General features: G+C 62.8%; 4 protein-coding genes across 13 annotated transcripts in view; 3 read left to right on the top strand and 1 right to left on the bottom strand.

Annotated features, from left to right (window-relative positions):
• The first annotated feature begins 71 nt into the window (after positions 1-71).
• WDR97 (WD repeat domain 97) lies at positions 72-9,773 on the top strand. 3 transcript variants are annotated; one of them, XM_032315574.1, is made up of 24 exons: positions 72-231; positions 428-555; positions 732-1,360; positions 1,491-1,612; positions 1,782-2,472; positions 2,551-2,693; positions 2,788-3,024; positions 3,100-3,190; positions 3,376-3,508; positions 3,607-3,728; positions 4,012-4,072; positions 4,235-4,384; positions 4,481-4,738; positions 4,820-4,945; positions 5,030-5,113; positions 6,902-7,030; positions 7,128-7,310; positions 7,414-7,611; positions 7,686-7,883; positions 7,966-8,087; positions 8,163-8,325; positions 8,664-9,205; positions 9,297-9,358; positions 9,469-9,773. In XM_032315574.1, the coding sequence occupies exons 1-24, from the start codon at positions 102-104 to the stop codon at positions 9,669-9,671; spliced, it is 4,905 nt and encodes a 1,634-aa protein (XP_032171465.1). In that variant the 5' UTR covers positions 72-101; the 3' UTR covers positions 9,672-9,773. The 3 variants fall into 3 exon arrangements, with proteins under 3 accessions (XP_032171465.1, XP_032171464.1, XP_032171467.1); XM_032315573.1 differs by having other exon boundaries at positions 1,782-2,693; XM_032315576.1 differs by lacking the exons at positions 8,163-8,325; positions 9,297-9,358; positions 9,469-9,773 and having other exon boundaries at positions 1,782-2,693; positions 8,664-8,982.
• Positions 9,774-16,847: 7,074 nt separating this feature from the next.
• Positions 16,848-18,815, top strand: HGH1 (HGH1 homolog). Its single transcript, XM_032315760.1, has 6 exons — positions 16,848-17,662; positions 17,735-17,835; positions 17,945-18,043; positions 18,233-18,324; positions 18,404-18,526; positions 18,604-18,815. The coding sequence occupies exons 1-6, from the start codon at positions 16,881-16,883 to the stop codon at positions 18,778-18,780; spliced, it is 1,374 nt and encodes a 457-aa protein (XP_032171651.1). The 5' UTR covers positions 16,848-16,880; the 3' UTR covers positions 18,781-18,815.
• A 799-nt stretch (positions 18,816-19,614) lies between these two features.
• Positions 19,615-23,916, bottom strand: LOC116574864 (testis-specific serine/threonine-protein kinase 5-like). The gene is made up of 8 exons (XM_032315768.1): positions 22,994-23,916; positions 22,553-22,660; positions 22,186-22,388; positions 22,035-22,090; positions 21,366-21,498; positions 21,176-21,291; positions 20,441-20,575; positions 19,615-20,363 (listed from the first exon to the last, which is right to left on the bottom strand). Exons 1-8 carry the CDS (start codon positions 23,195-23,197, stop codon positions 20,122-20,124), a joined length of 1,197 nt encoding a protein of 398 aa, XP_032171659.1. The 5' UTR covers positions 23,198-23,916; the 3' UTR covers positions 19,615-20,121.
• Positions 23,917-26,366: 2,450 nt separating this feature from the next.
• MROH1 (maestro heat like repeat family member 1) overlaps positions 26,367-27,608 on the top strand; it is a 61,450-nt gene continuing 60,208 nt past the window's right edge. For all 8 annotated transcript variants that reach the window (XM_032315731.1, XM_032315734.1, XM_032315733.1 and 5 more), the window contains exon 1: positions 26,367-26,499. The gene's annotated coding sequence lies outside the window, so the exon portion shown is untranslated. The remainder of the gene's footprint in view (positions 26,500-27,608) is intronic.

A 27,608-nucleotide genomic window follows, 5' to 3' on the forward strand; every position in this document is an offset into this window, starting at 1 on the left:
GTGTTGGGGGTGGGGTCTGCGTCGAAGGTGGGGTCGGGGCGTCTGGTAGCCTAGCAACGGTCTTAGGGGCAGTTGAGCCGCCCGGACCTGCTGCGGCTGGAATGGAGACTGAGGTGTCAGAGGCGGGCAACCCCTATTCAGCAGAAGGCGACAGCCTGCTGCTGGACCCGGACCTGTACGATGCCGACACCTACGATATTCCGGATCCAGGGCTGCTCAAGGAAAAGAATGGTGAGGTGGCCTTGCTGGGCCCCCCTCCTGCCCCCCCCACGCCCACACGACAGCAGGCCTGCCTCGCTGGGGTGGGAGTTCTGTCTGCCATGGTGCCACACAACCCGGGCTGTCCCTGGTCCCTGCGCTGGCTGCAGCCTCCAGAGTCAGGGCTGCTGGAGCACAGGGTGACCGCGCTTCCACTGCTAACCCGCAGAGCTGTTTGCGGAGCCCATCCCACGGCTTTTCACCAGCAGCTCGTGGTGGCAGAACCAGACTCCACGTGCTCGTGCCCGCCAGCTGTGGCTGCTTCTCCGTGGGGGCCTCCATGACTTCGTGGAAAAGGTGGGGCTTGCCTGTGGGCCCTGCCTGGAGGCCTCTTTCCTGGACCATCTCTTCGCCCAGATGTCCCTAGTACGCCCTCAGCCCAGATCCCTCAGTTCCCTGAGGCAGGCGCCCCACGCTCCAGCCACCCGCCCCTACCTGTCCACTGACCCTAAGCCTGCCGTCCTGGCCCGCAGGAGAAGAGAAGTGAGCTGTGTGTGGCGCGTTTGACCCACGGGCTGGAGCTGCTGCGCCATCTGAGAGTGGCAGCTGGGCCGTGCTCGGTGGCACAGGACCCCGCGGGCGGACGCTTCGTGGTGCTGGACGGTGCAGGCCACCTGCACGTGCACAGGGAGGACGGCTGGGCTGACAAGAAGCTACGGGCCCCGGCCATGCTCACGGGACTGGTGGCAATGCAGGGCCCACGGGACACCACGAGCCGCTTTGTGGGTTGGGGCCCCGAGGGGCTGGCCATCCTAAGGCCTGACCTCAGCCTGCTGTGGCTGAGTGAGCCAGGGGTGGGCAGGGGACCGGGTCACGAGCCCATCTGTGGTCTACCAGTGCCCAGCCTGGGGCTGCTGCTAGTGGCAGAGGCAGGTAGCAGCCTGGTGCTCTGGGAGTTCCGTTTGGGGGGTCGCCGCCTGGTGCCGCGTGGGTCACCTCTGCAGCTGCCATCAAGTCCTGCAGGGACAGTCACCCGTTTGGTTCTGGGACCCCCACATTCCCACCAAGTCCCATGCTGCTTCGCGGCCTACGGCTCAGCCGTGCTCACCTTCGATCTGCACACCTGGGCTCTCGTAGACGTGCGCCAGGACCTGCACAAAACGTGAGGGGCACCTAGGGACCGGGAGAAAGGGTGGGTGGCAGTCCCGGAGGGCAAGCAGGTCATGGCAGGGGCACAGCAGCTCCCACGCCAGGAGGTGCTGAGCGGGTCAGGGCCTCCTCTTCCCCTTCAGCACTATCTGGGATGTGGCCTACTGCCTAGAGGTGGGAGCAGTGGTGACAGCCTCTCAAGACAGCACAGTGAAGGTGTGGGAGGCGGACTGGCAGATCCGGATGGTGTTCATGGGCCACACAGGTGAGCCGTGCCGCGGGGGCCTTGAGGCTCGTTGTCTCTCCCTGCTGTGCCCGGCCGGCGGGAGGAGCTCGGGGCTGTCCGGAAGCTCTGCCAGCACCAGCCAAGTGGTCCCGCGCTGGTCGTATCCTGGGCTGACCATGCGCCCAAGTGACCCGTGCCCCTCCTACAGGCCCAGTGACCGCTCTGGCAGTGCTCCCGAACACGTCCCGGGTGCTGTCGGCCTCGCGGGATGGGACGCTGCGCACATGGGACCTGCAGACGGCGGCACAGGTGGACGAGGTGGCGCTGGGCCGGGGCGCCGCGTGTGGGCTCGTGACCCGCCTGCTGGCGCCCGCTGGCCCCGGCTGGCCGGTGCTCTCCGTGAGCACCGGCGGCGTGGACCTGTGGCGCCTCCGCGAGCTCTACTCGCCGTTGGCGCAGCTGTCCGCGCCGGTGCTTCACCTGCAGCTGGTGCCCGCGCTGCCCGCGTCCGCGCACCCGCTCCTGCCGGCGCGCCTCGTGTGCGCCTGCGCCGACGGCTCGGTCTACCTGGTGGCGGCGGCGACCGGGCGCACGGTGAGCGCGCTGCTGCTGGAGCCCGACGACCGCGCGGCCTCCGTGCTCTACTGCCTCCCGCGCGAGGCGCTGTGGCTGCTGACGCGCGCCGGCCACCTGGTGTGCGCGGACGCGGCGCGCTGCCCCATGCGCGTGCTGCGGCGCGTGTGCCCGCCCGCCGCCCCCGCGCGCAGGCCCTGCTGCCTGCACCTCTACAGCCACCTCACGGACCCCGGCGGCGCGCGGGCCAGCTGGCAGGCGGTGTGCCGGCGTGCGGGGGAGCCGGGCCGCCGCGACGCCCCGCGGGCCTGGAAGGACAAGAACCGGTGGGTGCCCGGGCGCGTGCGCCGGGGCGGGGCGGGGCGGGGCGGCGGCGCCCGCGCCGACGGGGATGTCCTGCGCAGGTACCTACCCGTGCTGGGGCACACGGATGGCACCCTGTCCGTCCTGGAGTGGCACAGCTCGAAGACCGTCTTCCAGACCGAGGCGCACAGCCCGGGCCCCGTCACTGCCATCGCGTCTACCTGGAACAGCGTCGTGTCCTCCGGTCCATATCTCCCCTCCCCCTCATAGCCCGCCTGGGGGTCCCCGCCCCGCCCCGCAAAGGCCCAGCCCCGGCTCCCGCCTCCCCACCCCCGCAGGCGGAGATCTGACCGTGAAGATGTGGCGCGTCTACCCCTACGCCGAGGAGAGCCTGAGCCTGCTGCGCACCTTCTCCTGCTGCCACCCCGCCGTGGGGCTCTGCGCGCTCGGCCGGCGCATCACGGTGGCCTTTGAGGACCCCGACAGCGCCACCTACGGCTTGGTGCAGTTTGGCCTGGGCGACAGTCCCCGCTCTGATCACCGGCCCCAGGATGACCCTACGGACCACATCACCGGTGAGTGGGCAGGGCAGGAGTAAAGCCCGAGGGGCTGCGGGGACCTGGTCCCTCACCCGAGCCCTGGTCCCTCAGGCCTGTGCTGCTGTCCCTCGCTTCGGCTGTACGCCTGCTCCAGCCTGGACTGCTCCGTGCGCATCTGGACGGCGGAGAACCGCCTGCTGCGGTGGGCTGGGGCTGGGAGGTGGAAGGGGGGAGGGCTTGGGAGCCTGTGGGTGGCCAGCTGGGCTCCTCCCTCTCCCCCAACCAGAGCCTGGAGGCTGGACAAGGAACAGGGCCTTGCCCCTGCCAGGACTTCAGCTTCTGACTTTGCGGAGCGGGGCTGGACCCTGGCCCTCGACACCCCTCCAGGCTCCTGCAGCTGAATGGCCCCCCTCAGGGCCTGACCTTCAGCAGTGATAGCGGGGACCTGGTGTTGGCTCTGGGCTCCCAGCTCTGCCTGGTGTCTCACAGGCTTTACCTGCCCACATCGTACCTGGTTAAGGTACACGGCAAGCACGGGATGGGCAGGGTGGGGCCGCCGTGGGCAGACAAGCCCCCTGCCCCCCAGGCCTGCGCTCTAGGTTCCTTTCTCCTGCTCAGAGCCTGTGCCAGAAGGTCCCTGATGTGGTGCCTGACCCTCCACTGCCACTGACCAGCCAGGAGTCGCTGACCTCCACCCAGCTGCAGAGGCTCGCCAACCTCCAGGGGATGCCCGGTCTTAGGTCTGCTGGCGGCCCAGCTGAGCTGTCCTGCAGGCCCCCGCCCACCTCCCCTGAGTCAGGGCCTGGCTGTGTGACCCCAGCACAATGCCGCAGAGCGCTGGGGCCACTTAGCCCCCATCCCCTGCCCCCCCCCCCCCCGCCGTGAGCCAAACCCAGCCCTGACAGCTGTCCTCCTGCCAGAGGCCTGGCCGGCCCCAGCCCCAGCCCCAGCCCCAGCCCCGGCATCCCCCGACCCACCTGGTGAAGACACCCAGTGTCGCACCTGTGCCCATCCTGTCTGCAGCCTGGACTCATCTTCCGTCCATCGCCAGACAGCGACACCTCCGCGGCCAGTGTTGGAGGAGGTGGGACGGAGACTGCCCCTCACCATCCCAACCGTGCACCTGGCCACGGCCCAGGCCACTCCCATTCAGTCCTTGGGGGACACCCCGGGGTCCCTGGGGTTGTCTGGGAAGCAGATGGCAAGACCAAAGGAGGAGTGAGCTGACCCCCAGCCCCTCCCGCAGGACTTGGAAGCCCTCGCTGCCCGGGACCGAGACCTGCAGCAGCTGAGGCTGGGCCTAGGGGTCCCCGCAGCCCCCCACCCACCCTCCTGGCAACAGCGGCAGGAGGCCTTCGACAACTACTTGCGCCTGATCTATGGCCGCGGCTTGCTGGTGGGCGTGGGGCCTCCCTTGGGCTCAGCCTGGACTCTAGCCCCTCCCTTCACCCAGGGGCTCTGACACGGCCCATCTCCCCTGCGTCCCTCCCAGGACGTGCCTTCTGGAAGAGAGTTCCGGCAGTGGAGCACCACGACCCTCACTGTGGAGAGAGAGACCTGGGACGTGTGCACTGTACGCAGAGTGGCCAGCGGTCTTTGGCAGCCGGGGGTCTGCGCTGAAGGCCCGACGGCGCCCACAGCCCTCGCCCGACAGGAGCCGGGAGCCATGGGCCGGCACTTTGCCCATCGTCGCCGAGTCCCCTTACCTACCCCAGCCACACACCGGGGCGTGCACAGCAGGGCATCCCAGGTAAGGCCTCCCGTCCCTCCCACCTCTGCCCTGACCCTATGACCCTGCTGCCACCCCGTGACGACATCTCTGTCGCCCCAGCTGCTGGCCCGCTCCTCGCTGAGCAGTAACCTGGGCCTCAGTCTGGACCTGCAGCTACAGTGGGAACTACTCCGAGGGAAGAAGCCTGTAGTCCCCGACTCACCACCCCTCCACCTACAGCACAGGGTAAGGGGTCTGAGCTCCCCAAGAGCGGGGCTGCAGGGGCACTGAGGGTCCGTGCTTGGCTCTGAGCCCTCCTCCTGTTCCCAGGTCCCCCTCTTGAAGAAGAGGCGGCCCAATGAGCCTCTTTCCAATCTCCGAGGCTTCTTTCCTGCCACCATTCGGCCCTACAAGGTGAGAGCCCCTTGCTCTTCCCAGACGTACCTCCATCCGGGGGTGACCTTCTGAGGCCCCCCATCTTCCCTCCGCTGCAGATCTTGTGCTCGGATCTGACCTGAGAGCCGTGCCCACCCACAGCCCTCCACTCACCTCCTGGCCGGCCCAGTTTGGGCGCTGCTCTTCTCTGGGGACCGGCTGCCGGAGGGCCGGAGATTCCCAGAAAAGGCGCCAGGCCAAGCCAGAGCCTCTGCCAGTCGAGTGTGCCCGCACACCTCCCCGGTTAGAGTGCCGGGCGGGGCCTGGACGGACTTCATCTGGAAGACCGGAGTCTTCTCCCTTTAGAGGAGTGAAGTCAGTGGGAGCTGGTCCCGTGCCGTCCACCACCTTCCCAACCTCTCCCACCCCAGACGCCCAGACAGGCCTCTCTCCAAGCACATTCTGGCACTGCCAGCTGCCCTGGCAGGTGCCGATGCTTCCCGTAGCTGAAACCATCTACCCAAATCCTCAACATCCCCCTCCAAGTTCCTACCACCAACCCCAATGCTTCCTTTTTTTTTTTCCCAAAGATTTTATTTATTTTTTTGACAGAGATGACAAGCAGGCAGAGAGGCAGGCAGAGAGAGAGGAGGAAGCAGGCTCCCCGTGGAGCAGAGAGCCCGATGCGGGGCTCGATCCCAGGACCCTGAGATCATGACTTGAGCCGGAGGCAGAGGCTTAACCCACGGAGTCACCCAGGCGTCCCCCCCAATGCTTCTTTTAGACATCCCTGTTCCAGGGCTGAGGTCCCAGTCCTGTGTGGAGTGGGGAGGGGTGTCAGGGTTCCCCAGAGGCCAGCAGCTGCCCAGACTTCCTCCTCAGTCGTCACAGTTGAAGGCTCACTGACTGTCCTTCCACCGGATTGCTAAAGGGTCTTTTTGCCCATGTGCGTGTCTCGGCTGTCGACTGAAGAAAGAGGCAGGACTGAGGTAAAGCAAAAGCACTTACCTTGGGTCTTAGAATTGCGACTTGGGGAGCACAGATTCGGGAGCAATGCTGATCAAGTCCTGCCGAGGAGCAGAGCCAGGGGCCAGCCTGAGCGACCAGGAGGAGCCCTAGGAAACTCACACAAGTTCCGGGGGATACAATCACGTTGCGCCGTACTGGTTTTGTGAGTGCTGTGCTTCGGTTGTGGGAAAAGAGCTTTTGCGGGGCACCCACTTTTCTTTAGGATTTTGCTTTTAAGCAATCTGAACACCCAGTGTAGGGCTCGAACCCACAACCCTGAGACCACAGGCCACGCGCCCCACCCACGGAGCCCAGCAGGGGCCCTGCCGAGGGTTCGCTTCTTTTCATCAAGAATGCAGGGGCTGGGGCACCTGGGGGGCTCAGTGGGTTAAAGCTTCTGCCTTCGGCTCAGGTCATGATCTCAGGGTCCTGGGATCGAGCCCCGCGTCGGGCTCTCTGCTCAGCGGGGAGCTTGCTTCCTCCTCTCTCTCTCTCTGCCTGCCTCTCTGCCTGCTTGTGATCTCTGCCTGTCAAATAAATAAATAAAGTCTTAAAAAAAAAAAAAAAAAGAACGCAGGGGCCGCATCCTATGTTCAGTCTTGGCCCAGTTCCTTATAATTCCTCTTTCAAAAACAGGATGAAGTTTTAGTTCTGAGCAGTCTCTAATGCTCGGTGGTTTCACGCAAGTTGGCACAGACGGGGTGTGCCCCCTGGCAGGTGGAGCGGGGCATGCGCTCGGGGTGCTTGCCAGGCAGCCTCCACCACCCCTGGGGTGGGGCGGCCTTCAGGTTCTCAGCCCCCTGCCCTGTGCTGCCCCAGGACTTGCAGCGGCCCATCGGCTTCCCTGGCAGCGTGCCCAACTCGGTTGTGCTGTGCCAGCTGTGGCTTCAGCAGGAGGTCAGCAGCCCCGGCGCCCTCGCCCAGCTCACCGGCCACCGCAGGCCCAAGGCAAGCGGGGCTGGGGGGTCCTGCCCTGGGCTCTGCAGCAAAGGGCCTGAGGCCCCGCCCCGCAGCGAGCCAGAGGCCACCTGTTCTCTCTCTGCAGCCAGGAAGGCACCAGGACGACCTATGGCAGCTGTGGCGCATCAGGCAACCAGGTGCCAAGGGGCAGCAGGACCTGACCCAGTGGCTGGGGGAAGAGGAGCAGGAGGGGCGCTCCCTGGACTGGCTGTCAGACTCCCTGAGCCCACACGGGGAGCTCTCTGAGTCCGAGGAGACGGAGGCTCAGGTAGGCGCCTGGCTGGGGACTGGGCTGCAGAGGGCCCTGGAGGGCGGCGCGGCGGGGTTGGAGAGGAGGGGCCTGCAGCCGCTGCCGCCCCCGCCCCCCGCAGAGCTTGGAGTACTTGACCCCGAAGCGCACGCACTCTCGAACCCGCACCGCGGAGGGGCCCGAGACCGGCCTTCGCCAGCCTTTGCACTCCTATGGGCACGCGCTCTGGGAAGAGCGCTCCGGGTATCTGCCCAGGCTCCTGCATTTCTTCGTCGGCCAGAACTGGTTCAAAGAGCTCTTCCCCGTCTTCACCTTGGAGGTTCGGGGGTCTGGGGCACCGGGGAAGCCCGGGCGGGCGGGAGGGGGCAAGGCCTCAGCTCGCGGCACCCGCAGGCCTACCCCGAGGTGGGCACGGCGGAGGGCCTGGCCTCAATGTTCATGGACGGGCTGTTCGAGGCCTCTTGGACGGACCGCGTGCACGTCTTGAGGGCGCTGCTGAGGCTGCTGCCCTACCTGAGCAGAGACCTCCATAACCGGCTGCAGGGCCTCCTGGTGGGCCTGCTCAACCTGGACCAGCCCCCCAGCCTCGAGGTGCGCCCCAGCCCCAGCCCCGCCCCGCCCCACCGGCCCGCCCCGCCCTCCCGACCCGACGCACTCTGCTGGGTGCGCGCAGGACCCGACGCAGAAGGAGTTCGTGATGCTGGCGCTGCAGCTGCTGCTGGCCTGCTCCCTGGAGTCGCGCGAGGTGGTGCTGGAGCTTCTGTCCTACTTCCTCTACTCGCCAGCCTCCTGCCGGTGAGCCCCGCTTCCCGCTCCAGCTCCCCGCGCGCGGGGGCAGGCCTCCGAGTCAGCGGCTTGCACCTGTCCCAGGCCCGAGCTCAGGAAGCTGCTGGACGGGCTAGGCCTTCAGGACCCGCAGGGCTTCCTGTTCAAGGAGATGATGACCTGGGTGCGGGGCCCAGATGCCGACTCCAAGGCTGCCCTGCGCAAGCACTGCTGCCACAAGCTGGAGGAGATGATCCGAAGGCTGCAGGTGCTGACTGGCAGGGGTGGGGTTACTGGCCACCGAATCTCCTCTCTGGCCCCGCTCCCCCCCCCCCCCCCCGCCTCCACCTGCTTTCCACAGGTCTTTGACGGGGAGGGGCAGGGGATCCAGGTGAGGCTGGCCAGCTCTCTGCCTTGCTCTGTGTCTGTGCCTCATGGGTCCTCTCCTGTCCCCAACCCCCCATTTCTGGGGCTCTTCCTGTTTCCCCCCCCCCAAGGAAGGAGTCCGCTGCCAGGTCTCCAGCTTGAGGCCTCTCTGCTGGGGGAGGGGCAGCCTCTGCCTTGGGCTGGGGGTGGGGCATCAGCAACCAGTTCTTTCCCCCACAGATGCAACGCTTGCAGCCTTCCACGGCCAATTTGTCAGAGATGCTGCCGAAGGTGTCCCAGACTGCGGTGTTTCTGCCTCCTCCCAAGGAGGCCCTGGCACAGATCTCGGGGCTCGCTGGGTCAGCTCCCGTTTCGGGGACAGCCCCGGTCCGTTCCTGGGTGTCCTCTCTGGTGGTCTCGCCCCGGGAGCTGGACTCTGCGGTCGTCCAGTCCCGAGCCAAGCTGATGCCTTCGCCAAGGCGCCTGGGGCGGACCAAACGCGGGCTCTCGGAGGCGCTGTCCCACTTCTGGCCCCCCGAGATCTGTGCATGCACCTCAGCACCCGACGTGCTGCCGGAAGAGCTGCCACCACTGGAGCAGACAGACTGGTCCCGGTCACAGACGCTGGACCTGGGGACCATCGACGCGCTCAACTTCTTCTGCAAGCAGCTGCAGGCACAGGCTCGGCTGCAGGGTCTCCCGCAGGAGCAGCTCGAGAGGCTGCGCCCGAGCCCATGCCCCCTGGAGTACAACACAGTACTGCCACAGCCCCGGGAATGCTGGTGAGGAGGCCCCCGGGCTGCGACAGGGCCTGCGAGGGTTGGGGGCCGCTGCGGGGCCGGCTGGGCCACACCTCCCTCCTTACCCCTGCAGGCACTATCCCGTCCTCCGGCTTCGGGAGGCCACGGTCCAGAAGTCTCCAGTGAGACTGAGGGGTGAGTGGGGACAGGGGTAGGATTGGACCCCAACGTCTCCCTCCACCCTAGCCGGGGTCCCAGTGGCCATCGGCCCCATCCGGAGACCTCACTGTCCTGCTGGCCTGCAGGCTGGAAGCGGTCCCGGTTCTGGATGAGCCGTACTGTCAGCGGCTCCATCCGGATGCTGAAGCTGCCCCTGCCGAGGGCAGAAGTCCAGCCTTTCCCCCCAGACTGGCCCAGGCCCGCCCGGCCGCTGCCCCCGCTGCTCCTCCAGCCGGCCTTGCAGCGCTACTTCCTGCCAGAAGATACGGACCCCGACAGCTACAGCTGACCAGGCTGCAGGCCCAGGCTCTTCCCTCCCGCACGGAGCCAAGATGTGGCCCTCCAGCCAGTTGCTCTCCCCTGGAAATAAAGTCCAGAGGTTGTGGCCAGAGAAAGGGGTGCCGCCCTCATCTTTGGGGGCCGCATGTGTGAGCAGGGTGGTCTTGATGGTGTGACGAAGCTGTGGGCGGCAGGCCAGGAGCTGGGGCTGTGGTGGAGTTTGGCGTAGCCAGCCCCCAGTGGGGCAGCATTCCCGGTGGGGTGGGAGCTGGGAGCATGTGGCCACGTCCCGGCTGGGTCTCGCTCCCGGCATAGGGACTCAGCCTATGTTTATCAGTAAGTCGCTGGGGTCAGGAGGGGAGTGGGGACTCACCGGCCAGTGAGTGGCCAGGCATGAAGGAAACGGGAGGGTCTAGTTGGCCACACGTGTGTGTGCGTGGAGGGGTAGGGGGCGTGCAGTCCTTCGCTGCAGATTTCAAACTAGGTCTGTTGGTGCTTTGCTGCCCTTGGGCTGGAAGGGAGCAGTGATGGGTCCCATGTGCTTTAGTTAAGAAGCAATGAAGGAGGGACGCCCGGGGGCTCGGTCTTTGAGCATCTGCCTTCGGCTCAGGTCATGGTCCCAAGGTCCTGGGATCAGGCCCTGTGTTGGGCTCCCTGCTGGGTGGGAAGCCTGCTCTCCCTCTCCCACTCCCCCTGCTTGTGTTCCCTCTCGCTGTGTCTCTTTCTGTTAAAGTCTTTTATTTTTTTTTTTTTTTTAAAAGATTTTATTTATTTATTTGACAGACAGAGATCACAAGTAGGCAGAGAGGCAGGCAGAGAGAGAGAGGAGGAAGCAGGCTCCCTGCTGAGCAGAGAGCCTGATGCGGGACTCGATCCCAGGACCCTGAGATCATGACCTGAGCCGAAGGCAGCGGCTTAACCCACTGAGCCACCCAGGCGCCCCTGTTAAAGTCTTTTAAAAAAAAAAAAATAGAAGCAATAAAGGGGCAGCATCGTTTGGCCCCTCCTACCTCAAAATTGCCACGAAACCAAACTTGTACGCAAAGTGCAGGGCCTCGGGGCCTCGGCTTCCTTCCGAGCTTCCAGACCTCCCTGGGCACTGGTCCCACAGCTCGTGGGACACACGGCCCATATGGCCACTTGCTACAAGGTCTGCCTTTGCTTTGTTTTTTAAAGATTTTTCTATTTACTAGAGAGAGAGCACAAGTGGGAGGGACAGAGGGAGAGAGAGAGAATCTGAAGCGGACTCTGGCCCAAGCCCAGAGCCCAGCATGGGGCTCGATCTCATGACGCTTCGACCACAATGCGAGCAGAGACGGGTGCCTGACTGACCAGTGCCCCTGGGTCTGCCTTTGTGAAGGGCTGTCTTAGGTTTCACACCTAAGCAAAGCGACCTTTTGGGTGGTCAAACAGGGGTTTCTTCCCTCTGGCTGTTTTCAGCCTCCGACTTTAGAAGTTTTTTTCTCCATGGCGTTCTGTATAGACTTTGTCTCCCATGCCTTCTGCACAACTACCAGACTGTGCCGGGACTTTTGTGAGGGGGCTGCCGAGAGAGGGGCCCTGTCCTAGGCCGAGTAGGGCACCAACTGCAAGGTCTGGAGAACAGAAGAGGTGACATTTGTACAAAAGGATCCGCATCTGCTAAAACAAGGACTGTGGGGCCCATAGTGTCTGCTTCTATGGGTATTTCCTTTAAATTACAAAAGCAATAAATTCCTTTAAAAATACCAGCGTGAGAAGCACCTGTCTGGCTCAGTGGTGGAGTGTGCAAATCTTGATCTCAAGGTCATGAGTTCAAGCCCCATGTTGGGTAGAGCTTAAACTAACAGAAGTAAATTAGGAATAGATAACAATGTATTAAAAAATACCAATGTGAGGGGCACCATGGGGGCTCAGTGGATTAAAGCCTCTACCTTCGGCAGGGTCATGATCTCAGGGTCCTGGGATGGAGCCCCGCATCAGGCTCTCTGCTCAGCAGGGAGCCTGCTTCCCCCCCCCCCCCCCGCCCACTGTCTCTCTGCCTGCCTCTCTGCCTACTTGTGATCTCTGTCAAAAAAAAAAAAAAACTTTTTTAAAAATACCAACATGAGAAAGTAGGGCAAATTTAAACAAGTCAAAAAACCCCACTCACTTGGGACACCTGGGCGGCTCAGCCATTACGCTGCGCAGGTGTCCCCAGAGCTCTTTCTCACATCACTTACAAAAGTAACGTTCAGAGGATTCAAAGGTCGCAGTGTAGAAACCCAAACCATAAATATATCAGAAGGTAATTTAGAAAAACATTCACTTAGAATACTCAGAAGGGAAAGATAGACATATTTGTAGATTAAAAAAAAATTATGTGAAGGGGCGCCTGGGTAGCTCCGTCAGTTAAGCGTCTGCCTCCATTCGGGTCATGGTCCCAGGGTCCTGGGATCGAGTCCCTGCATTGGGCTCTCTGCTCAGGGGGGAGCCTGCTTCCCCTTCTGCTCCCCACCCCTGCTTGTGTGTGTGCGTGTGTGGGTGCATGCCTGTGCACCTACTCTCTCAAATAAATATATCTTTTTTAAAAATTATGGCAAAAGAGATGATAAAACTAGGGACAAACCTCAAAGTGAATTGTGTATTTAAATGTAAAACTAGGAAAAATGTAGAAGGAAATATAAAAGCTCTTCTGGACTAGTGACTGATGAAGCATTCCCAGGACGCCAGAGACAGCGTGCATGAAAGAAATCAGAAAGTTGGGCTTCATCAAATTTTAAAACTTCTGCTCTGTGAAAGGCCATGAAAGGCCAAAAGACAAGCCATGAATAGGAGAAAATGCCTACAAGTGGCCTGTCCACAAAGAACATCTGTAGAAACCGAACCATCCCCCCAGAAAATGGGAAAAGCAGCAGACATTTCACCAAAGAGGAGACGCTCCAATCACTTGCCAGTTAATAAGAAACGCAAACTAAGCCTAAAATTAAAAAAACACCGACATCGCCAAATGCTGGTGGGGATTCGGAGCCACTGGGTCTCCACACGTGGCCTGCAGGAATGGAGCACGGTCCAGACGCTCTGCAAAACCATTCAGCAATTTCTCGAAAACTGAACATACCCGTTGGGACAACTCAGCATTGACCCCAGGGAATGAAGATCTGCGTCCGTACACACACCTGCACGACAGTGTTCTCCCGCCTCACCCTGGAAATGACACGAAGGTCCTTCAACAGGCAAGTAGCTGCTCGCGGGGATGTGCACACGGGGGGCACTCGGGAGCGACAAGAATGAAGTGGCCGACAGGCGCGACAGCCTCCTGAGGTCATCTCCCGTGTGATTCCATTTCTGTCACACTCGTGATGTGACAGAGTCGCAGGGAGGAAGGGGGGCTTGCCGGGGGGAAAGGTTGGAGGTTGGGGGCGCGTAGAGGCTCTTTGGGCCGTGCCCCTGCTCCCCATCCTGACGGAGGCTTCGGTTCCGGGAGCCTCCCCAGGGCATAAAGCGGCGTAAAACCACACACACTCCTTGGTCCGGAGCCTTGCGAGCTGCACGGGGCATCCCGCCGAGGCTGCCGGAGGAGCGGGGTCTGTTCAGGAAGTAGATTAGAGGTCACCGGAGGGAGGCGAGCAGGGCAGGGCGTGCTCGCAGGTGACGGGTTCGGAAGCAGCCGGTGGTGGTGGTTGCACAGCACCGGGAGCGTGACTGATGCTGCCTCCCGGACACTCCGACCTGGCTTAGCGCTTGGCCGGCTCTGGCCGTGGAGCATACCACTCTGGATCTTGGGGTCACGAGTTCAAGCCCCATCTTGGGCGTGGAGCCTACATTAAAAAATGCTTTAGGGAAGCCTTGGTGGCTCATTCGGTTAAGTGTCTGCCTTCAGCTCAGATCATGATCCTGGGGTCCTGGGATCGAGTCCCCCATCAGGCTCCCTGCTCAGTAGGGAATCTGCTGCTCCCCCTGCTTATGCGTGCTGACAAACGAATAAACAAAATCTTAAAAAAATAAAAATAGGGACTCCTGGATGGCTCAGTGGGTTAAAGCCTCTGCCCTCGGCTCAGGTCATGATCTCAGGGTCCTGGGATGGAGCCCCGCATCGGGCTCTTGCTCAGCAGGGAGTCTGCTTCCTCCTCTCTCTCTGCCTGCCTTTCTGTCTACTTGTGATCTCTGTCTGTCAAATAAATAAATAAAATCTTAAAATTTTTTTTTATTTATTTGGCAGAGGGAGAAGCAGGCTCCCCGCTGAGCAGAGCACCTGACGTGGGAGTCGATTCATGACCTGAGCCGAAGGCAGACGCTTCACTGACTGAGCCACCCAGGTGCCCCTCAATAAAGTTCTTTTAAAAAATACCACAGGAGGGGCTCCTGGGTGGTTCAGCCAGTTGAGCACCCTACTCTTGGTTTTGGCTGGGGTCATGATCTCTCGGTGGTTTGACTGAGCCCGGTGTCCGCGTCCAGCATGGAGTCTCCTTCAGACTCTCTCGTCCTCACCTCCCTGCCCCACTGTCTGTACTGCCTTCGGCTCGGTCATGCTCCCAAGGTCCTGGAATCGGGCCCCACAGCAGGCTCCCTGCTTGGCGGGGAGTCCGTTTCTCCCCCTCCCACTCCTTCTTCTTGTGTTTCCTCTCTTGCTGTGTCTCTCACTGTCAAATAAATAAAATATTTAAAAAAAAATTTTACAGCACCTGAGTGGCTCAGTTGGTTAAGTGACGGCCTTCGGCTGAGGTCATGATCCTGGAGTCCCAGGATCAAGTCCCACATCGGGCTCCCTGCTCGGCAGGGAGTCTGCTTCTCCCACTGATACCTCTCATGTTCTCTCTCTCTCTCTCTCTCTCAAATAAATACATAAATAATCGTGGAAAAAACTTTATAAAATTTTTTTTGCCCAATAAAATCTTTCAAAAGAAAATTAAAATAGGGGCATCTGGTGGCTCAGATGGCTAAGTGTCTGCCTTTGGCTCAGGTCATGATCCTGGGGTCCCAGGATCGAACCCCTCGTCAGGCTCCCTGCTCAGTGGGGGGTCTGCTTCTCTCTCTCCCTCTGCCTCTCCCCTTGCTCCTTTCTCTCTATCTCTGTCTCTCAAATGAGTAAATAAAATCTTTAAAAAATAAAATAATACATAGGACCATCCTTGAAGGTTCTTCCAATGGCCAAATTTTGGATCACAATAATCAGAGTAAAATATTCTATTTCTTTGAATAAAATAAGACTCCATGAGGGGCACCTGGCTGGCAAATGACTCTTGATATCAGGGTCATGAGTTCAGCCCCACACTGGTTGTGGAGATTATTTCAATAAATTAACTTTAAAAATAGAAATGAGAATCCATGAGTCTTCACTGACATACACAAGTGAACAAAAAGAGGTAAAGAGAAAGCTTTCTCCTCTACGACAGACAAAACACTAGTGAGTGAAATGTGCATGAGGAATGCACTATTTACGTATTCTCAATGTACTGCCCCATAAAACATTTACTAAAGACAAAGAGAAAAAAGTAATCTAACAGTGAAGACTCCTGGGCAATTCCCCTTAAGTAATCAAAATAAACATCTCCAGTGTGGGGACAAACTGCCCAATAAAAAGCCCTCAGCCTCATTTCCATAGTATTTCTTTTTTTTTCTTTTTTTTTTTAAAGATTTGAGAGAGAGCAGGAGCAGGGGGAAGACAGAGGCAGAGGGAGAACCAGGCCCCCACTGACCAGGCAGCCAAGGGTCTCCGCCCCAGAACCCTGAGACCATGACCAGAGTTGAAGGCAGATGCTTCACCGACTGAGCAGCCCAGGCTCCCCCCTCCTTGGTGTTCCTGCCAACCTGAATCTAACCATGAGGCAACCAGACAAGTACAAGTTGAGCAACATGTTACAAAGGAGCTGGTCAGTGTCCTGCAAGCATCAAGGGCATGAAAGTCAAAGACTGAAGTGTAGCTCTCAGTTGAAGGAGACTGAAAACTTGGCTAAAAGGTCATTATTGGGATAACTGGGGTAACTTGGGAATTTGAGGTGTCTGGGTCAGAGGTATGTGGAAGCTCTTGTTGAAACGTTTTCAACTCTTATGGGCAGCAACTGCGTGTCTGAGCATGTGGTTTCCTTGGAGAGGTGGGCATTTCCTCGGACTTGTCTATCGTCTTCCTCAGTTTCGGGCAAGGGGCTTTCACACAAGGTTCGGCTGGCAGTGAGCCTATGAAGTGCTGGTCGCTCTCACTTGGGGGCAAATCCCGACTCCTGGACCTTATTACCCACTGACTTCAGGGGCGTGCTGTTCCCTCTCAAAGGCTCTGCCAGCCACCATTGTCCCTACAGGCTTTGTTCTAGCCCTTAGAGTGAAACAAAAATAATATCAACCTACTAAGGGGCTTTTAACCTACGCAGAAGTACATAGCATGACCCACGAGGCGAGGAATAGATGAAGGAAAAATCTTAAACTAGAAAAGGTCTCAAATCAATGATCTCAGCCTTTACCTTAAACTAGAAAAAGAACAGCACATTAAACCCACAATAAGCAGGAGAAAGGAAATAGTAAGGTCGATGTGGACATTCATTAAATCATAAAAGAAAACAGAAAACAGAGGAGTCCAACACGATTCTTTACTGAGATCCACACAACGGACCAATCGGCAAGAGAGAGAAGTCCCACAGCGTCGGCATCCGGGAGCACAGGCGACACCACTACAGACGCTACCGACGTTAGGGTGGGGAGGGTGACGAACTCCCTCGCGCCAACGACCTTGACACTTGAGATTAAATGAACCAATGCCTTGAAAAACACGAACTACCGAAAGTCACTCAAGACGGAAGCGGCATCCTGAGTAGGATCTGTGGTCGAAACATCTTTCTAGAAAGAACATTTCGGGCGCGGATGGCTTCCCTGGGCGGCGGACCCGCCCGTCAGGGAAGAAAGGCCGGTTTCACGAAGTCCTCCCGAACACGGAAGAGGAGGGAAGGCTTCCCCCGTCCTCCCGAGAAAACCAGGGCTTTATGTGAAGACCACAGACCGGGACGCAGAGCCTCTGCACGTCAGCAAACCGAGTGCAACAGCGTATTAAATGCAAGCGTCCCCGCGACCGGAAACACCGGCTGCTCTAACCTTACAAAGTCCATGGCAGTCATTCATGACGTCACTCTTCCAGCGACGGGAGCTCTCTCCCCCAGGGTCTGGCCGGCCCGGGGACCCGGGTCACACCGGGGATTCCCGGCTTCCGTCCGCGCGCCTGCCCCGCCCCCGCCCCGCCCCGCCCCCGCTGTGGCTGGGCTCCGGGACCACAATGCCCAGGGCTTCGGCGTGGCCCCGCCTCCGCACGCCGACCCCGCCCCGCGCGCACAGTCGGCAGCCTCTGATTGGCGGCAGCGGCTTCCGCTCCCCTGGTGGGCGGGTTCTCGGCGCCGGCGGCGGCGTGGGTGATCCCGAGGCGCCGGCAGGCATGGGGGAGGCCCGGACTCGCCGCGGAGCGTCGGCTGATGGGCTAGCTCCCGCAGGGTCGCCGATGCCGGAGGCCGGCGTGGAGGCGGAGGTGGCGAAGCTGCTGCCCTTCCTGGCGCCCGCGGCGCGGGCGGACCTGCAGGCGGAGGCGGTGCGGCACGTGCTGGCGCTGACCGGCTCCGGGCCCGGTCGGGCGCTGCTGGCCGGCCAGGCGGCGCTGCTGCGGGCGCTGGTCGAGCTGGCGGCGGCCGCGGCCCCGGCCCCGGCCCGCGACGCCGCTCGTGCGCTCGTCAACCTGGCTGCCGAGCCCGGCCTACACGGTCCGCTCCTGGAGGCCGAGCCCGCGCTGCCTGCCCGCCTGCTGGGCCGCGCGTTGGACCCAGAGTGGCCCTGGGCCGAGGAGGCGGCCGCCGTGCTGGCCAACCTCAGCCGCGAGCCGGCGCCGTGTGACGCGCTGATGGCCGCGCTGGCGGCTGAGGAGCCGGGAGGGCCAGGCCTGGAGCGGCTGGTGCACGCGCTGTGCACGCCCGACTACAACCCCCGGGCGCCCCTGCATTACCTGGGGCCGGTGCTCTCCAACCTCAGCCAGCGTCCCGCGGCGCGGGCGTTCCTGCTGGACCGCGAGAGGTGAAGCCCGGGGCGCCCGCGGGGAGGGGGTGCGAGTGAACGGGGACGGCACTGAGTGGTCCCTCCCCCCAGGTGCGTGGTCCAGCGGCTGCTGCCCCTTGCCCAATTCCCAGACTCCTCGGTGCGCAGGGGCGGGGTGGTGGGGACTCTCCGAAACTGCTGCTTCGAGCATCGTGAGTGGTGATGGGGGTGGAGGGGTTGCGGTTGGGGGGTGGGCTGGGGCAAAGAGACCACTTTGGACCCCCCCCCCCAGACTGGCTCCCATTTCTGTCTTCCTCTCAGGACACCACGAGTGGTTGCTTGGGCCCCAGGTGGACATTCTCCCCTTCTTGCTGCTGCCCTTGGCTGGGCCTGAGGACTTCTCTGAGGAGGAGATGGAGCGTGAGTGGCTTTGGTGGAGCCTCAGGGGTGGCTGGGCAGTGGGGGGAGGGCCCTAGGGGTTAGGTAGGCCACAGATCAGGACCCTTCCTGAAACCTTCCAGCGGGAAGATGCTGAGCACAGACGGGACTGACAAAGGCAGGGTCCAGCTGTGCAGTGCAGGCAGCAGCAATCCCCACACCCACCTCTAGGGCTGCCAGTGGACCTGCAGTACCTGCCCCCAGACAAGCAGCGGGAGCCCGATGCTGACATCCGCAAGATGCTGGTGGAGGCCGTCATGCTGGTGAGCAGGGGTCCTGTGCCAGTGCCACCCCCCAGTATCCCCACGCCTCAACCTCTGTGTGTCCTCTGCCCTGTTGCAGCTGACAGCCACGGCCGCTGGACGCCAGCAGGTGAGGCGCCAGGGAGCCTACCTGATCCTGCGTGAGCTACACAGCTGGGAGCCGGAGCCCGACGTGCAGGGGGCTTGTGAGAAACTCATTCAGGTGGGCGCAGCATGTGTGGAGAACAGGCATGGATGTCTGGGGGGGGGCGGCTGCTCACCTCCCTCCCCCGCCGGCAGGTGCTCATTGGGGATGAGCCAGAGCCGGGCATGGAAAACCTGCTGGAGGTACAGGTGCCTGAGGATGTGGAGAGGCGGCTGCAGCAGCTGGACCACCAGGAGCGGGAGCAGCACACCCGGGGGCAGCCAGAGGAGCCAGCCCCGGAACCACAAGCAGAGGGGGCTACACCCACCTGAGGCCCTGGCTCCCCACCCCCAGCTCCAGGCCCACCTTGGCCAGCCCATCCGTCCAGGCCTTCCAGACCAGGTCTTCCTGCAGCCACCTGCAGGCCTCCGGGTCTCCTTGCTCAGAGCGCTGTTCCCTGCTGAAAGGCGTAGCTACACTTAACGCTCAGGGTGGGGCGTCTGGGACGAATGTGCGGTAAACGTGGGGGGTCAGGGCGCTTCATGCCCCGTTGCTTCCTGCAACACAGGTTGTTCAGACCAGCGCTGGTCAGACTGAGCTAGTCAGGCTCTGTGACTCTCAGGCACTTCCAGGAGACAGCCTCCCGGGCTGGGCAGAAACCAGTACAAGCCTGAGCAACCCCTGAGGGCACTACAGAGGGCGGGGCATCCAGGGCCTTTTGCTGCCAGTCCCACCCCGCACCTTCCATTCTGGGTCCTTAGCTAGCCCTGCCTGAGATCCAGCCTCAGAGGACTGACATCTTGTGACTGTCACCAGCCGCAGTCTGTCCTGGGATCTCCTAAGGCTGCAGCCCCTGGTTTGTCATTGGAGCACTTGCTGGCTGCTGTCTGCCTCCTCTCCACCATCCTGCTCCGCCTGTGCTCCGAGACTGCCCTCAGCCCCTTGCTAGTTTGTCCAGCCCAGAACTGATGTGACAAGCTACGTCTGCATTAACTACGCTCTAGCCGTGGTCAGTTTCCTTGACTTGCACGGCCCCTTGCCTCCCCGGTGCACCTTTAGCCTCGCTCTTTGCCCAGCCTTTTTCCTCAGCGCCCTCTGTCTCCTTGGAGCCCCACTGGGTCCAAGAAACTTGTTTTCCCCCAGCTCCTTGTGTGGGCTTCTGTGTTCTGCAGCTGCCAAGCCTGGTAGGCTGTCCACATGGCCCTCCCCGTGCCCTGCTCCCTTCCTGTCACCGTCTCTGGGGTAGGACTCCTCTGCACTCTGGCACAGGAGTGCAGCCTGACGCCCTGAGTGTTCCAGCCCCCTCTCTCCACGTGCCCGCAGTCCTGTCACTGCCTCCAGAGCTGGAGGTCCACTTCAGTTCCTCCCATCAAGCCTGGGTGCATCACAGAAACAAGGGGTCTCTTTCCTCTCTGGTACCCCCTGTATTTTTCTCCTCCTCCCTATTAAAGCTGTGATGTGGAGGCGTGTGGACTCGTGGACTCGTGTTCTCCCCGGCTGGGGAGCACTACCGGCTTCCCCGTGGCTGGCTGCCCCTTCCTGCACTGACACGCCAGCGTCTCCTCCATAAAATAAATGCTTTATCTGGCCTCGCCTGGGCCTACCCATCCTGGGGTGCCCAGGCAGTGCTCAGGCGTGGTCCTGACGGCAAACGTGGAGCTCAGGGATAGTGGCTACCCGGAGGCGCCCACCCACAGGCTGGCTACCATCATGCTCCGGAGCTCCCGCTGGGCAGATCCTGCAACTCTTCTTGGGTCTCCCTCTGGGGGCTCAGGCGTCAGGCCAGAAGCATTCCTCCGGTGAGTCCCCCTGTGCTGGGGGCGCCGGAGCTGCAGGAGTGGCCTTGGACGCTCTGAATCTCCGCCAGGCTCCGTGGGATGCAGGGTTGCGGGCAGCTGTGACTTGGCTGGCTTCACTGCAACCGACAGCCGAGGGGAATCTAGGGGCGCTGAGTGGCAGAGCCCCCGCCCACCCCGCTGGGGCCCCGCCCACCTGGCGACGAGCGGAGCATGGTGCAGAAGAGCGCATGCGTGGTGGGCAGCATCCAGCAGTGGGTGGCCACCTGTTGCAGGTCCAGGCGTGCGCGCGGCCTTAGCTGTAGCAGGCCCCGGATCAGGTCCTGGCATTCTGTGGGCAAGGGCTCGCAACTGTGGCCTCCCGCTGCCCACTCTCTTGCCCGTGCCCATGGCTGTCAGCAGTGCTGGGCAGTTTGGAGGATGTATCCCATGCAGTCACCCGAACGCGCGCAGAGAGTCCGTGCTTCTCCAATCAGGAGATGGAGGCACCGAGAGGGAAGGAGGTGTGCCCTGGGCCGGTGCAGAGCTCAGAGCCCCGGGACAGTTGCTTTCCAGACGAGGAGACTGAGTCTGTGCCACCCCCAGCCCCGCAGCCCTCTCACCTCTGTGCTGCCGTCCACTTACCGCCCGGACTGGGGGTGGGAAGCCAGCTCAGCCCCCATGCCCCCGCCACTCCCCTCACTAGGTATAATGACCCGTCTCCGGACCCAGTCTCCCCCTAGGATTTTATCTGAGAGAGCATGAGCAGGAGGAGGGGCAGCGGGAGAAGCAGGCCCCCCACCGAGCGGGGAGCCCAATGCGGGACTCAATCCCAGGACCCCAGGATCGTGACCTGAGCCAAAGGCAGACGCCACAGCGAGGGAGCCCCCAGGCGCCCCTGGACCCAGAAGTCTCTTGCCAGGACTTGGGAGGGACCCGTGCTCTGGCTCACCTGGGGACACGCCCGGCCTGAAGGCAGGGCCTCGGCGCATGAGGTGCAACACGCGGCGTGGCCGATGCTCCCTGAAGGGCAGCTTCCCGGACACCATGGCATAGAGGATGATACCCCTGGGGACATGGGCGGCTTAGGGCCTGCCCCCTCCCGCCCTCCCACGGTCCTGCTTGTGCCGGGGGCCACTCACAGGCTCCACAGGTCGGCCGGCTCCCCGTGGTACTTCTTACTCATGAGGATCTCGGGGGCCGCGTAAGCCACAGAGCCGCAGAAGGTGCTCAGCAGCGAGTCCTTGAGGCCCGAGCGGTTGGCGAAGCCAAAGTCTGTGGGGGCGTGTGGGGCGGGGGGGCGGGCAGGAGAGGAAGGGACGTTGGGCTCGGTAGAGGGGGCTGTGGGGCAGACGCAGAGTGGGTGCGTGTCCGAAGCACAGGTGGGGGCCAGCGTGGGGCTGGGCCTCCTGGGTGGGTCAAAGGTCAAGGTAGATTGGGGTCAAGTCTGAAGCGGGCGGGGCGCCTGGGCGGCTCAGTCAGCTGAGCAGCCCACTCTTGGTTTCGGCTGGGGTCACGATCTCAGGATCCTGGGATGGAGCCCAGGGTCTGCATCCGGCTTCATGCTCAGCCCGGAGCCTGCTTCAGGATTCGCCCTCTCCCTCTGGCCCTCCTCTCTCTCTCTCTCTCAAATAAATAAACGGGTCTTTCAAGCCACAAAAATTGAAAAAAGCCTGAAGCAGTCGAGAGTAGAGGCTGGAGTCCTGGCCGGGACAGCGGCTGAGCGTGGGCGGACCTCCCGGAGAAGCTAAAGGCTGGGGCCGTGAGTCAGGGTGGGTTAGGGCAGGGGTGGGGCCGGGCCACAGGCTCACCGGTCAGCTTTAGGAGGCCCTGGTCGTCCAGCAGGATGTTCTCACACTTGAGATCCCTGCATAGGGAAGGGGAAGCAGGGCTGGTCCTGGGCTCGTTGGGCCTCTCCATGCGGGGGGTCAGGGGAGACAGGTGGTGAGGGCACCCCCTCACCTGTGCACGATGCCAGAGCTGTGGCAGTGGGCCACGGCACTGACCAGCTGCCAGAACAGCCCACGGGCCTCCTCCTCTTCCAGCCCTGGGTGGCAGCGGTGGCCCGACATGGCGTTGATGTGCTCCAGCAAGTCCCCGCGGGCTGCCAACTCCAGCACCAAGTAGGAGCGCTGGCTGTTGTGGTAGGTCTCATAGAGCTGCACCTGCCAGAACCCGTCCCCAGCCTGCCATCACCCAAGGAGGCCTTGTCCAGGGCACTGGAGCAGGGGCTCAGGGTGGGGCTGGGCCCCAAGCATCAGGGTCCCTGGTGGGAAAGGGGGTGCTCCTGGGCAGGGTGGGCACGGGCCGTGTCGGGGTCTCTGCCTACCACATTCAGGTGCTTGTAGGTAGCATTGAGGGATGATATCTCACGGGGCAGGAACTTCTGGGAGAACTCCACAGGGGCCTTAGCCGTGGAGATGATCTTGATAGCCACCTGCAGGGGTGGAGGGTGGCCCTTGTGTGTAGGCCACAGCCCCGGAACGGACACGGAAACAGGCCCCATGTCCTTGGTGCACACTGCTGAGCTTGACTGGCGCGAGGCTGGGAAGCAGAATCCCTGGGGGTCTAGAGAGACCTTCCCCTTCTCTCCTGGCTCTGATATGCTCCAGGGGTTCTGGAGCTGGGACCAGCTTGCAGGTCCTTGGGAGGACACCAGAGCAGGAGGGAGCTGGCACAGCAGGGAGGTGCCTCAGTGGGGCCTGGGGCATGGGGACCGCGGGGGCTGGCCTGCCGTCTGCACCCATGGGAGGAGATGGGCCTGCCTCACCATGGCATGGTGCTTGCCTCGCAGGTCGGAGGCCAGCTTGGGGTTGTGCCGCATGCGCTCATGTGTGGCGTAGGCCAGGTAGACTTTGGAGAAGGCCCCAGAGCCAATCTTCCTGGAAGACAGCAGGTAGCCATTGTCCCTGCATTCGCGTACCTGTTCCATGAAGTTTTGTTGGTCCAGCTTTCGCTGGGCACTGCCCTTCATGGAGGGCGGGGTGCCACGGGAGGGGGCGAGGCCTTGGGTGGGAGGAGCAGGGGGCGGGGCAGAGGCCTGACTGGGATTAGAAGGGTAGGGCAACAGGGCCGAGGAGGCTGCTGGGCCCTGGGGCTCTCAAGGCTGCACCCCTGTTTCTGAAGTCTTTCTGGGACTGGGGCAGAGGCAGGGGAGTGACCAGGGCTGAGAGCTCGGAGTGGGAAGTGAAGGCAGCCGTGGACTAGTGTGGGTCAAGGCAGGCTCTGGGAAAGGAGGGGCAGATTCCAGAACGGAGGTTCTAGAGCTGCTCTTGCATTGTGCCCTCAAAGAGGGGTGTTCTGTCCCCCAGGGCCTGCCTTCTCTGAGAACGTCTTGCTGGAACTATCCTCATCCTGCATGGGGCCCGTTCCTTGTGGCGTGAGAATCCCCAAGGCAGTGTGAGGCCTTATGTGGCTAGTCACAAAAGACCCGTCAAGAAGTGTGTGGGGAGGGTTGGCGAGGGCAGGCAGGGATTCTAAGCAGACAGAGAAGGGGAAGGAAACCCAGCGTGCGCTGGCGCGTGCCCCTCTTCCTTTGCGAGTGTAGTGTGGAGGCCGCCAGGTCCGCTGACCCTGGCCTTGCCCCCAGAGCTCTCCTCAGACTGACGGACCATCTCCAAGGCAAGCAAGGGTCTCCAGTCTGGGCTCTAGGAGAGGAAAGCCAACACGACCCCTGACTTCTGGCCTGCAGAGCCTTCTGGAGGCACTGTTGCCACAGGGAGTAGCAGACGACGTTAATGAGCATCTACCGTGTGGCTGGCGCGGTGCTAGGCTGCACGGAGTGGCCACACCCCCTCAGTCCCTGCCTCCCGGCTACGGACCACATCTGACACAGCCATCCCGCAGTAAGGCATTCTCATCCAGGATCGCAAACCACAGCCAAGTTCTACGGGTGAGAATTTGGCCCATCGAGGTGCACAGATGTGGTCTCTCCGCTCCAAGCTAACCGGCTTGGTGGCTGCTGGGCTGCTGTCATGCAGGTGTCCTGGGAGGGCCTGGCTCTTGGTGGAGAATTGTGACTGTCTGTGGCCCTGGCTTGTCCCTGTGGGGATCTGCAGTGGTCATGGTGTGCCTGTGGCGGTGAAGGCCTGGGAATGGTCTGGTAGGACAGATACGTTCTCCTAGTCCTGCTGGGTGAGAGGGGGGTGAGCTGCTTTAGAGCAAGGTTTGTGTCATGTGTTCCCTCGCTCACCCACTGTCCTTGCTAGTCAAACTGCCTGGGATTTAGAAAATATGGACAGACTTTCTGCGGTGCTGATGTGCAGGTTGGGTTAGAGAAACCTCTGGATTTCAAGCAGAGGGGTTATTACTCCGGTGTTAGGGGGCTGGCGCAGTGAAAGGGAAGATGGTGTGGGTCCGGCCAGAGGTGTGTGTGCCTCCGCACTGCTGCTGGGGAGCCTGAGAACCGTGTTGGCTGTCACCTTCCTAGCTCCCACCAGTGCCAAAACAGAACAGGAAGCCACTGAGAATCGTGTGGAGACATGCAGGACCCAGAACGGTCACCAGCTCTGCGCACCCTCCCTTTGCAGAGTCTTTCATGACCTCCTCCTCCACTGCCATTATTAGATGCATTGAGCCCCATCGTGTGCGGGGCTTCGTGCCGAGCACTTGGAAGCAAATCACACACATGGGCCTTTCTCTCCTAGAGCTCACAGACAGGAGACGGGCATCAATAGTGTAATAAAATGACAGCTGTGATGTTTGGTGGAGCAGTTTGTGCCCTTGGGGAGTGAAGTCTGGCTAAGGCTGGGGACGGGACAGAGCCAGCAGGGCTGCTGCGCACTGGCCATGTCTGGAGGCAGGGCTTGGGGCAGGAAAGTGAATCCTTCAGATGGGACCTTTGAAAAGGCCTGCCTCCTGCCCTAGCAACTTCTGCATGCTGTGTGAGGGGCCTGGGGGGTGGTTGGGGCTCTTCCCAAGGGACCAGGCCCCATCTGCAGAGCATCTCACCGTCAGCCTTCTGTCCCTGTCTTCTGGGCTCCATCCCTGCAACAGAAAAAGGGCTGAACCCCTTTCCTCTTGGGGATGGGAATGTCCCTCCCCTGCACTGTGCAGCTTCCACCCTGCCCCAGTGTGTGCCCAGGGCCGCACGCTGCACCCTCCAGCCATCAGCCACAGCTCGCTGCAAGTTGAAGATGCGGGCTAGGCCTGGACGTAAGGCTGCCGACCACTTCCTTCTCAGAGGGCCCTTCTCGCTTCCTGAGCTGCGGCGATGCCCACCTTTTTCTCCGTCTGCAAACGTGCCCAGATGACTTCAGCCTGCGAGGCTGTGCCCGAGCCGGGCCTGGTGCAGATCGCAGCCCCCCGCCCGCCGCTTCCCTCGGAGTCCGATCCTCCTCCTCCGTCCCCCGGCGGCGCCACTTGGCAGCGCTTCGCGTGTCTTACTGTTGCCTGTTCCGCGCCGTCTGCAGCGCCCCGGCTCATCCCGATCCCCGGTCGGCCCACGGAACTCGTCTCTGCTCGCTCGGGGGTCGGCGGCCGCAGGGCCTCCGGGGGTTGGCCGGGAGCGCCGCGTGTGCGTTCCGGCGTGAGCGGTAGCGGAGCGGGAGAGGGCCCGCGTGTGTCCAGGTCGCGCCCACCGGGCGTGGGTCCCTGGACAGGCGCGTGTTTGCGAGGGGCCTGGCTCTCAGCGCAGTGGCGCGCCGAGCCCGCGAGGCCGATGCGCTCCTGCGTGCGGCGCGGGGTCCGCGCGCCCGCTTCCCCGCCAGGTCAGTGTCGGAGGCGGACAGGAGCAGACAGGCGGAGAGGGCCGGGCGCCGCGCGGGAAAGCGGGACGTGCACGCCCCGCGCCTGCGCACTGACCGGCCGCGTTCCTTACGGCCGGCGGGGAGGCCGTGCTCGCGCGCAACGGTCGGGAGTCGAGGTATCCTGACGGCCGGGGGGCGGGGCCGAGCGTGAGGCGGAGTTTGCGCACTCCCGCTCGCAGGGGCCCCGGGGGCGGGGTGGAGAGAGGGACAGCGGGAGAGGGACGCGTCTCCGGCCAATGAGCGCGGAGATGGCCTGGGGGCGGGGCCGGGCTGCCGCGCGCCGAGCCGCGGTTGGCGGAGGGTGGCGGGGGCGGGCTCGGCGTGCGACCCCGCCCAGCACTCCGGGCCGGGCAGGCTGGGAGGGCGGCGCCCGGGCCGGGCCGGCATCTCCTCAGGTGGCGCGGCGCCCGGGGACCGGCGGCGCTCGCTCGGAGAGGCGTGCCTCGGGGGAGCCGCGGCCGGAGAGTCCGGGGTCCGCGCCGTCGGCCGGGGCCTCGTGGGAAGCCGCGTCGGGAGGCGCCTCCCCAAGGTCAGCGGGCGAGCGCGAGGAGGGTCCTGGGCGTCGCGGGGCCGAGCCCGCCCCTCGGCCGGGGCCCAGGTGCGCCCGGCGCGGCCCAGGAGCCGGCGCCGCAGCCCGGAAGAGGCCCGGGAGCCGGCCGCGCCCCCTCGGCCCCACGCCGGCGCGGGCTGCGGGGGCCTGGGGCGCGCCCCGGGCACGGCGGACTGTCCTCTAGGGGAAGCGGAGCCTGAACTCGGAGACGCCCCTTCCCGTTCGCTCGCGGGCGTCGGGGGAGGCGGTCCGGACGCCGCGGGGACTGCTGGGCGCAGCGGCGGGTCGTGAACCGGCAGGTCAGGGCGAGGGCCCGGTGCTGCTGGGCCAGGCCGGCCCGCGGGCCCCGGCTCGGAGGCCCGGGTGTCGCGGCCGCCGGCTTCCTGCAGCGCCGGCACAGCGGCCGTGCGGCGCCAGGGCCGCAGGCCAGGGCTCCGTTCGCGGCCGCGCGCGTGCAGCCCTTCCGCTTTGCCGGCCCGGTGGAGGGGGGCGCGGGGCTGGCCGGCTCGAGAGCCGTGAAGTGGGTCGGAGGGGTGGGGTGGGGGCAGCGGGTCTGGTGGGGGAACCGGAGGACTGGCCTTGCCTGGCCGGCTGGGGCGGGGAGCCGGGGGGGTTGGGCTTGGGGTTGGGGTGGAGGCCGGCGCTGCGGGCACAGTCTTGGAGGCCGGGACCACTTCTGGAAGGGATGGTGGTGGGGGTGGAGAGGTGGGTCAGGTGTGGGGAGGGAGACGCAGGAGCGGGACGGGTGATGCTGGTTCCTGACCCGACCCTGCGTGCGCGGTGATGCAGGAAAGAGCAGGTGTGTTGGGGCCGGGAGAGGTCGGGTGAGGCTGGAGCTGTTGGGTTTGAGGGGTCCGGATGGAGAGACCCAGCGGGCACTGGGCCCCGGGAGACCCATGTGGGAATGGTCAGTTGCGGGACCCTCCAGCAGTGGCTTGATGCTGGCGCGGCTGCATCTCACGCCTGTAGTTCTGGCGCCCAAGGGGTCTGGGGATGCTGCTGTCAGCAGGGTCTTGACATCCAGGCCTCAGGCTCTTGTGGTTCAAGTGAGCAGGTGTCTCTGGTCTCTCTGTGGTGTCGGAGTGGAA

The sequence above is a fragment of the Mustela erminea genome, chromosome 16, assembly GCF_009829155.1.
Source record: "Mustela erminea isolate mMusErm1 chromosome 16, mMusErm1.Pri, whole genome shotgun sequence".
Taxonomy (NCBI): domain Eukaryota; kingdom Metazoa; phylum Chordata; class Mammalia; order Carnivora; family Mustelidae; genus Mustela; species Mustela erminea.

Bases quoted from the DNA above. Each gene is read 5' to 3' on its own strand.
- WDR97 (XM_032315573.1), top strand. From the start codon at position 102: ATGGAGACTGAGGTGTCAGAGGCGGGCAACCCCTATTCAGCAGAAGGC. The intron at 4,385-4,480 runs GTGGGCGTGGGG...CGTCCCTCCCAG, and splicing joins TCTATGGCCGCGGCTTGCTG to GACGTGCCTTCTGGAAGAGA. The intron at 7,031-7,127 runs GCAAGCGGGGCT...CTCTCTCTGCAG, and splicing joins CCGGCCACCGCAGGCCCAAG to CCAGGAAGGCACCAGGACGA.
- HGH1 (XM_032315760.1), top strand. From the start codon at position 16,881: ATGCCCAGGGCTTCGGCGTGGCCCCGCCTCCGCACGCCGACCCCGCCC. The intron at 18,044-18,232 runs GTGAGTGGCTTT...ACCCACCTCTAG, and splicing joins CTCTGAGGAGGAGATGGAGC to GGCTGCCAGTGGACCTGCAG. The intron at 18,527-18,603 runs GTGGGCGCAGCA...CCCCGCCGGCAG, and splicing joins CTTGTGAGAAACTCATTCAG to GTGCTCATTGGGGATGAGCC.
- LOC116574864 (XM_032315768.1), bottom strand. From the start codon at position 23,197: ATGAAGGGCAGTGCCCAGCGAAAGCTGGACCAACAAAACTTCATGGAA. The intron at 21,292-21,365 runs GTGAGTGGCCCC...CCATGTCCCCAG, and splicing joins CCGGCCGACCTGTGGAGCCT to GGGTATCATCCTCTATGCCA. The intron at 20,364-20,440 runs GTGGGCGGGGCC...TGTCGGTTGCAG, and splicing joins CATGCTCCGCTCGTCGCCAG to TGAAGCCAGCCAAGTCACAG.